The sequence below is a fragment of the Pleurodeles waltl genome, chromosome 7, assembly GCF_031143425.1.
Source record: "Pleurodeles waltl isolate 20211129_DDA chromosome 7, aPleWal1.hap1.20221129, whole genome shotgun sequence".
NCBI lineage: Eukaryota > Metazoa > Chordata > Amphibia > Caudata > Salamandridae > Pleurodeles > Pleurodeles waltl.
Window position 1 is genome coordinate 1,115,890,536 of NC_090446.1, and position 12,568 is coordinate 1,115,903,103.

At 46.4% G+C, this 12,568-nt stretch overlaps 1 protein-coding gene across 1 annotated transcript in view; it reads right to left on the reverse strand.

The window, feature by feature from the left end:
• The window catches only part of GRIN2C (glutamate ionotropic receptor NMDA type subunit 2C), a 305,458-nt gene that overhangs the window by 40,563 nt on the left and 252,327 nt on the right, over positions 1 to 12,568 (reverse strand). The window contains exon 11 of the mRNA XM_069200091.1: positions 9,820 to 10,007. Within this exon, the coding sequence (XP_069056192.1) occupies positions 9,820 to 10,007 (188 nt within the window). The remainder of the gene's footprint in view (positions 1 to 9,819; positions 10,008 to 12,568) is intronic.

Here is a 12,568-nt window from a genome sequence, read left to right on the forward strand (position 1 = left end):
TCCTTCACTCTCTGAGCACCTAGACAGCTTTACAGCCTCTAGGCAGACCCGCATCGTCTGCAGCAGAAAGTGCAGACTTCAGGTGATAAGGGATGTGGAGCCACTATGTAATGTTTCAGAACCAGTTTGGATTGGCTCTCTTTTAAAAGTACTTTTGTGCAGCTCCTTAGACACTGCCTTTATGTACTGATACTGGGTCCGAGCAGGTTTATCCAAAACAAGGGCACAACGAAGTGTGAGATCTCTGCAACTGGTTCTCACCATTCATTTGTGAAGCAGTAATTATAGACAGCCAAATATAGGCCCAGCCCCTCACCTACCATTTACAAAATGGCAATGCCACAGAAGAAATAATCAGCAGTCTTGCTAACAAGGTTTCCATTCACTTCAGTGTCTGGGTTTCCACTTTCTTGCACTTTCTTGCATGTGCATGCTACACCTGATGGTACACTTGTCCTCTCAGACAATAAGAAAGACAACATAACACATGAAAGAGTGATTGATTATACCTCCATATGACAATATAGTGTCAGGTGTAAACATATTAGTTACCATGACAACACAATCATCATATATTCAAATACAAAAAGGTTCTCCTCTGTGAAACCACTGATTGGATGAGCCAGGATTCTGTAATGCCCTATTGTGGGACTGTGTGAGTAAATGAGTGACTTTTTATGGAAAAGGTAAAAATATATGGGGCATACTTTCAAGCCCTACCTCTGCCTTACGTCACCCTAGCGTAATTTGTTTACACTAAGGCGGCGTTACGGAGGCCATTCCCCTGCGCCATCTTTACAAATTGGTGCAATGCATGAATTGTGCCACTTTGTAACCCCTTGCGCCTCATTATGCCTGTGCCAGGCATAATGTATGCAAGGGGGGCGTTTGCCCGCTGGGAGGCCTGAAAAAAATGGTGCAGGGAAATTTACAAGATTTCACTGCTCCATTTTTTCCGTAATTTTTAGCGCCTGCCCGAGGCAGGCGTTAAAGTGATGCTCCTGTATTGGCCTGTGGGCTTCCGTGTGCTTTACTGCACTAGCGCCAAAATTATTGGCCCTAGTGCAGCAAAGCGCCACAACAGTGGCAAAACGTTTGACGCTGTTGTCGTAATGACTGCATGGTGCCCCGTATTGTAAATACGGCGCAACCATGGTGTTATTAGGTAGGTGCAGGGGGATACAAGAATTGTGGCGCATCAGGACCGATGCGCCACTTTCTTTTAAATTATGCCCCTATATTTTACACAAAGGAACATGAGGGCACAGCACTTTGAAATATCTAAACAAGAACAACAAATTATGTGGTGAGGGTTTGATCCATCAATAGATAACTGAAGAACCATCCAGATGGGTAGCACATAACAATAATCACGTTCTTTCACCACTAAGCAGGTTAAAGTGGTGAACATGCGCTTTACAAGCCTACCTGGCAACTACCTACAAACCTCGATTGCATGCTAGGTTAAATCAGAATCCTTTAATTCAGCACTGCACAGTCTGTACAATGCACCGTCCTAGAGGCACCATCTTAACATGAAGTACATGAACACCCATTATGGAAAATAAAAATGAGAAACGACGATAGCTTCCCTGTTCCTTTGGCCTCTCATTCTGTCACCTCGGTAGCATTTCTTTTTTGATGCGCTTTTGCTTTCTTATTGCACTAGACATCATTTTGAATAGCCCTTGACAGTTTCTAGCTTTATTTACTAGCACGGTGGCAACATCTCCTGCGTTGGAGAGAGCACCCATAAAATAGAGCTCTTTACACTGAGATACAAGAATTCCCATCCTATCAAGGAGTTATGATTAACACATTTCAGTTTATTAATAGGCCTCGACAAAATTTTAATTATGCACAATTTCAGGAATTGTATATAATGCGTGTCACGCACAATTCCTGAATGTACGCCAGTACACCACAATGTGTATTTATACTGCCGATCACAGTAATCTTTTACCATAGGAACAACATAAACAACCAGCATATAAGTGGCTGTTGTTCTGCAGCACGTGTTTTTTGCGCTACACCTTTAGTGCAACTCCATCCTTAAGTCAAAAGTGAGTAAAAGGACCTCACCAAAGAATAAGCCAAGGCCAGCAGTTGTCTGTGTGAAATGTGAAAAGTGCCAAAAATCATAGATTGGATTGACAAGAAGATGAATCACTGGCTGCTATTACCCATACTAAACAAAATTGCAAAATCAGTATGGATATGACCAACAAAAACCCTGTGTTGGAACACAAAAGGTCCCCTGCATGACTGTGGTGCTGTACACCCCTGCCCTACATTTCTCATTCCAAGTATCTATTCATTTTGCCTTAGCATACTCAACAACCCTATGTGTGTGCTGACGGTCCACTGTGACTTGGACTGTGCCCCCAAAGACAGGCTCTGTGGTCTGGAGTGGCACATCACGTGCCATCTTTTTTGCTGAGCATGACTACTATCAGCACACTGGGCTGTGGAGAACGGAATGTGGTGGCAGAGATGACTATAGAGGAAGGAAAACAATTTAAATTAGTTTTTCGGTCCACCTCAGCCAGGTCCTTCACTGCCTCCATGTGAGACACGGATCTCAGTTGAATGGTCATTGTCTGTAGGCTCAGTAGGATGTGCAGGTGTCCTGTGCATCTATGTTGCAGCCAAATGATCGATTTTGGTTTCACACATAAGTGTTGCATAAAATGGTGGTTGGAAAGACTGTCAAACAGCAATATGAATTGCAGGTCTTCTCCACAGCATTCCTTGGGCCCGCTGTGGTGAACTAGACTCTATGATATGGAGGATAGCTACCAGAGTCTTCCTTTGTTTGGAGGTAGTTGAGTGAGGGAGCCCCTGCCTCTTGTGTGCCTTTATCTTGGTCATCCTCCAACAAGGAGCTTCATCCCTACCTCACATGCCAGCTGACAGTGGAGGACAAAGATTGGTGGCTTGACAGTCTAGGAAAAATACACAACATTCAGGAACTGCATGAAGAACGTTGCAGAAATGGAGTGGTGCAATATGGAAATTATATCTATAAAGTGTAAGTGTGAGACAGAAACTACAAGTCTTTGTGCTTTTCATCCAGTATCTGGAACCCACACCAGGGGAGACTGAGAAAGCCATTTGAGCTTCATGTTTGGAGTCACTGACTACCAACTCCATTTGTCTGTTTGGGGACCAGAAACCTGGGATATCTGTATCCTGCCAGAGACAGCTGCCTTGCAGTTCCACTCACTCAAGCGAATGCTTAAGAGGGTACTGAAGGTATCCCTACACAAAGGACAGACTGCTTAGAAGAGGAGGGCTCAAAGAGCTAAGTAGGAGGAGTAAGTGTTGGCCCACTGTAACCAATGAAGAAATTGCAAAGGGCCTTGCACATTAGTCCCTCCCCAGCAGGCCCAGGAGTGAAACAACTTGCTCTGCAAACCTGTGGCAGTTTGGCACCACCAGAAAAATTGCAGCTGTGCTCAGTGGATTCATAGGAAGACCCAGAAGCACTTGTGTCTACTTAGCACCACAAAAAGACATTTGTGTTTCTGTGGTTACCTCACCTGAAGACTTAGGAGTTGTGATGGCTTGACGCTAGTTACCAGTACAACTGCAGTTGGTGCTTGATCATTGCAAATGCTTGACAAGAATCACTGCATTGACCTGTTTGGTTTTCCAATTACTAACGTGGTGGGCTTAAATCTGGACCTAAGGAATATACCTACACAGAAGATTTCTATTGTCACATTGAGCACAAGTGAATGTGCCATCTGCATGGTAGGGTTCAGTCCTTCCTCTTCAATCGATCAATCAATCAATCAAATTTACTTTATTTGGTTTTGAAAATCCAAACCATAAAAGCAGATACAAACAAAACATATGATAAAATCAACAATAAATACAGATAGAAAAAGTTACATAAAACATCAGCAAAAATAAATGTGTAAAAACAGTTAGACATTATTATATGGGAAATGATTAATGCCTAAAACTCATAAGGGCCATAATCACTACTGTTCCTCAACCTTACAGCGACTTTCAGGAAACTAAGTACACTAAGGATAATTGCCCCCGAAAGCATCTGTAAATACTTAAGAGCCGGTCTAACTTGAGAGAAATTTGCCCTATTCAAGACAGTAACAAGATATGCCTTCCGGGGCATCACATAAAAATTACAGAACATGGTACAATGCTTCATATCCTGCTGAGACCTACTGTCACAGCCACAGGATGAGAATTTATGCCCCCTATTCTTACCCTGAAGATAAGCTAACAAATAGAGCAATAGGTCCAATCGGAGCCTCATAACAGGAATCAATCATACCTGTCCTTAACAAAAAGGAGATAAGGTTCTGTAGTGGCACTGTCTTCAACATGATATGTCGATGGACAGAGGGCTTTGCAAGTGCAGTCCCTTCCCTATTCATAGACCTTTGTCTAAAAGAATGTTCTTTGACCAACATGTTATTGGCCATACAAATCCCATCTGGTGAACTAAACAGGCCATCCCTGGCTAATTTCTGAAAGGGGTCCCTGATATACTTAAGCCAGGGCATATAAAATGCGTAGTTGAGGGACACTACTCCCTGTAGAGATGGGGGCTAAGGTGCTAACACTCTCTGTTAGAAATGGGATCTTTGGTTGACAGTCAGGTTGTCCCCTATTCAAGCAAGGACCTTCACTCTAGTCAGGGTAAAAGAGAATCAACCTCAGCTAACCCCTGCTTACCCCCTTGGTAGCTTGGCAGAGCAGTAGGCTTAACTTCAGAGTGCTAGGTGTAAAGTATTTGTATCAACTCACACAGTAACTTAATGAAAACACTACAAAATGACACAACACCAGTTTAGGGAAATAGGAAATACTTATCTAAACAAAACAAGACCAAAACGACAAAAATCCGACATACACGTGTCAAGTTATGAATTTTTAAAGATTAAACTCAAAAATAGTGCTTAGAAACACAAAATGCTTTGATGAGGTGTTAACACGGCGTCGTGACGGAGTCGTTCCCAACAAGCCGACACCAGTGGCACCGGACATGGAGTCGCATAGACCCCCAAGTACAGTACCTTTGCTGAAGAGTGAAAACAAGTTGATGCGCGAAGTCGGTGATCGGGGCGTCTGAGCGAAACGTTGAATCTACGCACTTCGTGCGGTGTCGGTCATGATGTGGTGCGGCGACTTCCATGGAGTCGCAGACTTCAGCGGGGCTGCAGCGGAGTCGGGCCTGCGAAGGTCGTCGCGTTCCAGCGAAGATCACGGAGTCGGTTGCAGGCGGCGTCACCGGATTCAGCAGCGGCGGCGGTCCGAAGTCGTCCGAAGTCGATTTCCTTGGATTTACACCAGCTTTCCTTTCAAGGGCCCAGGGACTGGATAGGGCACCACTTGTCAGAGCTGGAGTCTCTCCAGAGATTCCAGGTGCTGGCAGAGAGAAGTCTATGCTGTCCCTGAGACTTCAAACAACAGGAGGCAAGCTCTAAATCAAGCCCTTGGAGATTTCTTCAAAAGATGGAAGGCACACAAAGTCCAGTCTTTGCCCTCTTACACTGGCAGAAGCAGCAACTGCAGGATAGCTCCACAAAACACAGTCACAGGCAGGGCAGCACTTCTCCTCAGCTCTTCAGCTCTTCTCCATGCAGAGATTCCTCTTGTTTCCAGATGTGTTCTCTAGTCTGTGGTTTTGGGTGCTCTTCTTATACCCAATTTCTCCTTTAAAGTAGGCCTACTTCAAAGTAAAGTCTCTTTTGAATGTGAAATCCTGCCATTCCCAGACCAGGCCCCAGACACTCACCAGGGGGTTGGAGACGGCATTGTGTGAGGACAGGCACAGCTCTTTCAGGTTTAAGTGACCACTCCTCCCCACCCTCCTAGCACAGATGGCTCATCAGGAAATGCAGACTACACCCCAGCTCCTTTTGTGTCACTGTCTAGTGTGAGGTGCAGCCAGCCCAACTGTCAAACTGACCCAGACAGGGAATCCACAAACAGGCAGAGTCACAGAAATGGTATAAGCAAGAAAATGCTCACTTTCTAAAAGTGGCATTTTCAAACACACAATGTTAAAATCAACTTTACTAAAAAAATTATTTTTAAATTGTGAGCTCAGAGACCCCAAACTCCACATGCCCATCCACTCCCAAAGGGAATCTACACTTTAATCAGATTTAAAGGTAGGCCCCATGTTAACCTATGAGAGGGACAGGCCTTGCAACAGTGAAAAACGAATTGAGCAATATTTCACTGTCAGGACATATAAAACACATCACTATGGGGGTCATTCTGACCCTGGCGGCCGGTGGCCGCCAGGGCCACCGACCACGGGAGCACCGCCAACAGGCTGGCGGTGCTCCAACGAGCATTCTGACCGCGGCGGTTCAGCCGCGGTCAGAAGCGGAAAGTCAGCGGTCTCCCGCTGACTTTCCGCTGCTCGTTTGAATCCTCCATGGCTGCGGAGCGTGCTCCGCAGCCATGAGGATTCTGACCCCCCCTACCGCTATCCTGTTCATGGCGGGAAAGCCGCCATGAACAGGATGGCGGTAGGGGGGGTCGCGGGGCCCCTGGGGGCCCCTGCCGTGCCCATGCCAATGGCATGGGCACGGCAGGGGCCCCCGTAAGAGGGCCCCGCAAAGTATTTCAGTTTCTGCCTTGCAGACACTGAAATACGCGACGGGTGCCACTGCACCCGTCGCACCTTCCCACTCCGCCGGCTCGATTACGAGCCGGCATCCTCGTGGGAAGGGAGTTTTTCCCTGGGCTGGCGGGCGGTCTTTTGGAGACCGCCCGCCAGCCCAGGGAAAAACTCATAATACCCTCCGCGGTCTTCTGACCGCGGAGCGGTATAATGGGGGCGGAATTCTGGCGGGCGGCCTCCGCCGCCCGCCAGAATCAGAATCACCCCCTATATGTCCTACCTGAACCGTACACTGCACCCTGCCTTTGGGGCTACCTAGGGCCCACCTTAGGGGTGTCTGACATGTAAGAAAAGGGAAGGTTTAGGCCTGGCAAGTGGGTACACTTGCCAAGTCGAATTTACAGTTAAAACTGCACACACAGACACTGTAGTGGCAGGTCTGAGACATGATTACAGAGCTACTTATGTGGGTGGCACAACCAGTGCTGCAGGCCTACTAGTAGCATTTGATTTACAGGCCCTGGCACCTCTAGTGCACTTTACTAGGGACTTACTAGTAAATCAAATATGCCAATCATGGATAAACCAATTACATACAATTTACACAGAGGGCATATGCACTTTAGCACTGGTTAGCAGTGGTAAAGTGCTCAGAGTTCAAAAGCCAACAGCAACAGGTCAGAAAAATAGGAGGCAGTAGGAGAAAAGATAGGGGATGAACCTGCATGAGCAAAACAGTCCAACACTCTCTATATCCACCAACCCACCGTCCCTCGCCGGCTCGACAGCCGTTAGCCAATCTTTTCACCCTGCAACAGGCTGTATGGTACATGGCATAACAGTGGTAGGGAAGCAAGCAGGGACTGAGGTGAGGGCGGTCATGACGGCTCTCAAATGCTACGTAGGAGTTCCATCTCCATGGCCGTCAAACACTGACAAATAGGCTCTAACTTTGCATCCAATGCAGCAAATATAATAGATAAAACAAAATCCACCAAGGTTTCCATATTAACTTGCCCCACAACCTCGGGAATGTCAGCCCTCAGTGGCTGACCCGAATTGGCCCTGGGTGCTTGGATTTTCCAATCGGCTCCAGTATCTCTCTCTTTCTAGTTGCTCTGAAGACCCTCTCTGAAACTTCTGAAACGGCTGCTCCCACTCAACTGCCAGAAGCCCAAGGACTGACAAGTAAGGGTTCTCCCAGGTCTGGGGATACAGATGGATAGCCTTCCCGTATGCAACTCATTAGGGGCAAGGAAGAAATCAGTCCTGGACCGGCATCAGTGGAAGCAGATGAGGATGAAGATGTACCCAGCAATTCAGAGAGCAGATTTAATGTCGGGGGGGCGAGAAAGCCTGCGAGTGGCCAGTTCAGTTTCTATATCAAGGATGTCCACGTCCCTGTTCAAAAAGGCATCCATGATTATGACAGGATTATTTGTAACCTTACGCTTCCCCATGTCAGACCCACAAGCTGACCCCGAGTAGACAGAGTAAACACAATATAAACAACTCAGTGCAGTTTGGATCTGATTGCAGGAATAATACGTTTCCTACCAGACAGTTGTAACAACTGCAGGCGAGAAATGAAACAGATCCTGTCGGCACCCTTCCAGTCTTATCACCGCTGTAAAACATCGTCCGGCTAAAGAAAAAAGGGTAGGCCTTCAAAGCAACAGGTATCTTCTCCACCTCACCGTCAGATCGACAAACCAAGAGGGAGCACTTGTTTTCTTCCGGGCTCTGACTGGCACAGCCCAGCCACGTCCTGTGTGCATCCTGCACTGCAGCAATGGCCAACGCTAGTTATAGTGCTGGAAACACTTCAGGTCAGGTAAATTGAGAAGGTTGCCTCCAGGGGCCCGGGCTTGTTGGTGGTTGCAGTCCTCAAGCAAAGCAGCAACTCACACTGCAGGAACGGGTGACATGCTTCATAGCGCTAGAACCACTTCAGGTGAGGTAAATTGACACATAAATTGAGGGCCTCCAGGGGCCCAGGCCTTGTTGGTATTTATAGTCCTCCTCATGGTCATGGCACAAACAGGCAAAGCTGCAACCCCTTCCTCTTCAATCAGAAGACGCATTCCTGAGCTCTACTGTGGCACCAGAGGCCACCACAGAAGACAGCAGGACAGTTTGCTCAAAGCCTCTGCACTTGAAGCTATCGCGCACATGCACACATTAGAAGAGCAGTGCATTACCAGAGCTGGCTGTCACTACCCCACAACTAAGTCAAGGTACTGTACACAACCAGGGACACAACAGATTTTAAAATGAACTGGGGCAGCTACACCATTAATTCCAAGACCAGAAGACTTTTAATGATTTCAGCATTGGCCTATTAGTAGTCCTGGGGACAGATGAATAACACTGTGCTCTGCAACCCAGACAGAGGAGGGTTAAATATATCGTGCATTCACTTTATCTAGAAAACTGCTAGTCCCCCAGGATTTTTTCTTCTACCATCCAAATTTCCTGTGTAGCATACAGATGTATGTTTCTTTTCTCAATAAAGCACAGGCTGGACAATGATTTATTGATTGTTATTATATAAATTATTGAGCTCTGAGTTTCTACCACACCTCCTCCCAGAGTAAACCGTAGGCTGCTTGACTTCCTTATACTGAGGCCAAGGTACTAAGAGGGTCTACGTGGTGCTCAGTTTCAGGTTTAATGGGGAAGTGGAGCCCTATAGCACCAGGGAGTTCTCATTGTTATAATTGAACCCAGCAACCACGGAATGTCCTGGAACTACCAGGAAATTCCCACAGCTAGTAAGCATGAACTCGACAAGCCCCAGTGAGCAAATATGATCACAAATGGTGACTAAAGTATGAGTAGGTGTTTAACATGATACAGATAAATAATCAGGCAGATGTAAATACAAAAAAGCCAACCAACCTGGAGGCATTGCCACCAGAAGTAAAAAAAACTCAGATGGCTATCACCAGCAGCCATGATGCATTATCACATATAACTGAAGAGAAGAAACCCATTCATAGATGCCAAAGCCTTGAGTATCGAACGGTTCACTAAAAAAATCCAATAGACATTTTACTTTGTATGCAGAAGATAGTGAGACAGATCAGATATAACAAGTGGTACCACCTCCCCCCGCCATCGCACTCACTAGTCACTACCTATAGAGGTCAATGTTTACTTCTGATCTACATATTCTTTGAAGGATAGGCCAGTGGCCTAGATCTCACCATCTCCCAGGTACTGCAGCAGTGCCAGGTCAATTGCCCGCTTCCACCTGGAGTCCTTCTGGAGGGCAATGCCATAGCCTGTGGTGGCAAATACCTTCCCGCTGCCAATGGTCACCAGCTTGCAGCCCTCATCCTTTCCAGCCATGTAGTTTAAGACAGCAGCATCGTAAATGAAGGCATCCAGCTTCCTAGAACAATAAAGGTGGGACTTAGGTCACCCAGCAAAGGATCAGTAACTAGGGAGAAGGCAGTGAACGGGTCACTAAGATGAGAAATCAAAGAATGACAGAGCTTTGTGGCAGTTGGATGTGGCTGATACAATGCACCACCTTAATTCAAACCATTTCTACATTTCCAATTTGAAGATGACAAAGTCAAAAGCTTCTGAATTCAAGATAGAAAGGGTGGAAAATGTAGCCTGGGTATTTAGTGCCTCAAGTCATTTAAAATGTGCATGAATGTCAAGTCAATTTATAGATAAGAAACTGGGTCACTTGGAGTTTGTGGTTTGCCCATTTCATCCTAAAGCTCTGCTTCCAAGTTTATGGTTAGTACTGTTCAGCCGGTAACCACAAATAGCGGCTGAATAAGGGTTTATTTGCAAGCCCCTAGCGCCTCTGGAGCATCACTTTCAGCAGAGTGGTGCTGTGCCCATTTCCACATTTACAAGGCGGGACTAAGCCACATTGCGTGGCTTAACGTCACCTTGTTAGTATGGTCCCCCTAATGCATTTTTTGCGACAGAGGGGCATTGCGTTTGACACTGCCCCAGATTTACGAGAAATCACAAATCTAAGGCAGTGCCAAAAACTGACCCAACCCCAGGGGTTGAGTTATAGTGCATACTGCAGCACACATGGAAAAAGTAAAACACCATATTGATTCCTGCACATAAACAATCATTCCCTGCAACACAGGTACCCTTGGACTATGGTGCAAGGGTGCCTGCGTTGATACTAGGCAGCTAATTTTAGCCCCAGTGCAGGAGGAGAGGACAGAAATGCACCCTATCTTGTAGAAATGGTGCATTTCTGCCCATTTCCAGTGGTGCAGGGCGATGCAGCAAGACACGTGCTGCGCCGCCCTGCATCACAGGGGCTTGCAAGCAAGCCCCTCAGTATTACTGTTCTGCATGTGTCATTTGCAAAAAGTTGGTGAATATTGCAGGTGGGGAATAGCCCCAAAGTGAGGATATAATGTGGAATCTGACATGGAAACACCAGTTCCTGCGATAATTCCTCATTTCTCAGGTCAGCTTTGTTTTCCCCGCACCTTTGAATGACTTTTCCCCAAGTATAGGTAATTGTTTATGTTTAATTTTCCTGTATTGCACACACCACAAGACAAAGGGGCTTTTTTGCAAGCCCTTAGCGCCACTTAAGTATCACTTTCAGCGACGCTCTGGTGGCGCTGTGCCCATTTCCATATTTACAAGGCGACGCTAAACCACTTTCCATGGCTTAATGCAGCCTTGTAAATATGGGCTCCCCGACACAGTTTTCTGCAGCAGAGGGACGTGCAATGGGTGTTGCTGTGGGCCTTTCCACACAACACCCATTGCTTTTGACACTGCCCCAGATTTATGAAAAATCGTAAATCTGAGGCAGCACCAAAAACTAACACCACCCCAGGTGTTGCGTTAGAGTGGCGCAACAAAGAGAAATACTTTTATTTCTCCTCGTTTTTGCTTTTTCTGAATGCAGCACACATAGAAAGAGCAAAACACAATGATTTATTGTTTATGTGCAGGAAGGGACACCTTCCTGCACATAAACAATTTTTCCCCTCAACCGAGGCACACTTGTGCCATAGTGGAAGGGTGCCAGCATTGGCACTAGGCAGCTAAATTTAGTGCCAGCACTAGGGGAAATACAGAAGTGCGCCGAATTTTGGTAAATACAGCACATCCCATGGCACATCCCTGCGTTTCTGAAGTGACACAGCTCAGTGCCGTGCTGCTCCACTTCCTCGAAAATGGGGCCCTAAATTACTTTGGGTTCGGTAACGCTGCATTGGTATTCACTCGTTATCCCTTAGAACGAGGGCTTTATTTTAGTTTTTATTTATGTGTATTTTTTAATAAACAAGCATGATCAGAGAGAGAATGGAATTACATAGAAGGAGATGCTGTCCCAGCCATATACAGTCAGGGTATCGCATATCAATAATATAACAAACATTAGGAGGTCCTAAGTGAATTTAAAGACCATTACATCAATCGGAATGTCTCATCCCCCAGGGTAAACGAGGTCCTCCCTTCTCCAGTAAGGAAGTGCACCAATGCGGTGAGCTGAGCATGTCCCCAGTAATTTAACCCTGCCTGGAAGAAGTAGTAATACAATCAGATCTATTGCTATCTTTATCTGTTGCTTCAGGCCCGACTCAGTGAGTCTCAAACACCTTTGGGCCTAGATGCCTGTGTTGCAGTAGTTACTAGGTGCGCCGCGGCATCGCTACATGTGGCCGCATCTTGTCTCCAGTCCCCTTCCACAGGGGCAGTGCTCCTATACCAGTGGATTGAGACTTTGCGCTTCTCTAGCAGCAGTGCCACTGCGATGAAGCGTTCAGAGTTGCATGGGAGTAGTTTAAGAAAACTTCGTAAAGTGTTTTTTGGGTCTAGATCTTTACGGACCCGTGTCCCGTGTCTTTTGAGGTATGATGCGAGTGGTCCCAGAATATATGTACAAGGGGCAGACCTAAGCCAGGTGTAGGAAGACAGGATGTGGCACTCCGTCTCAGGAATTAAGTG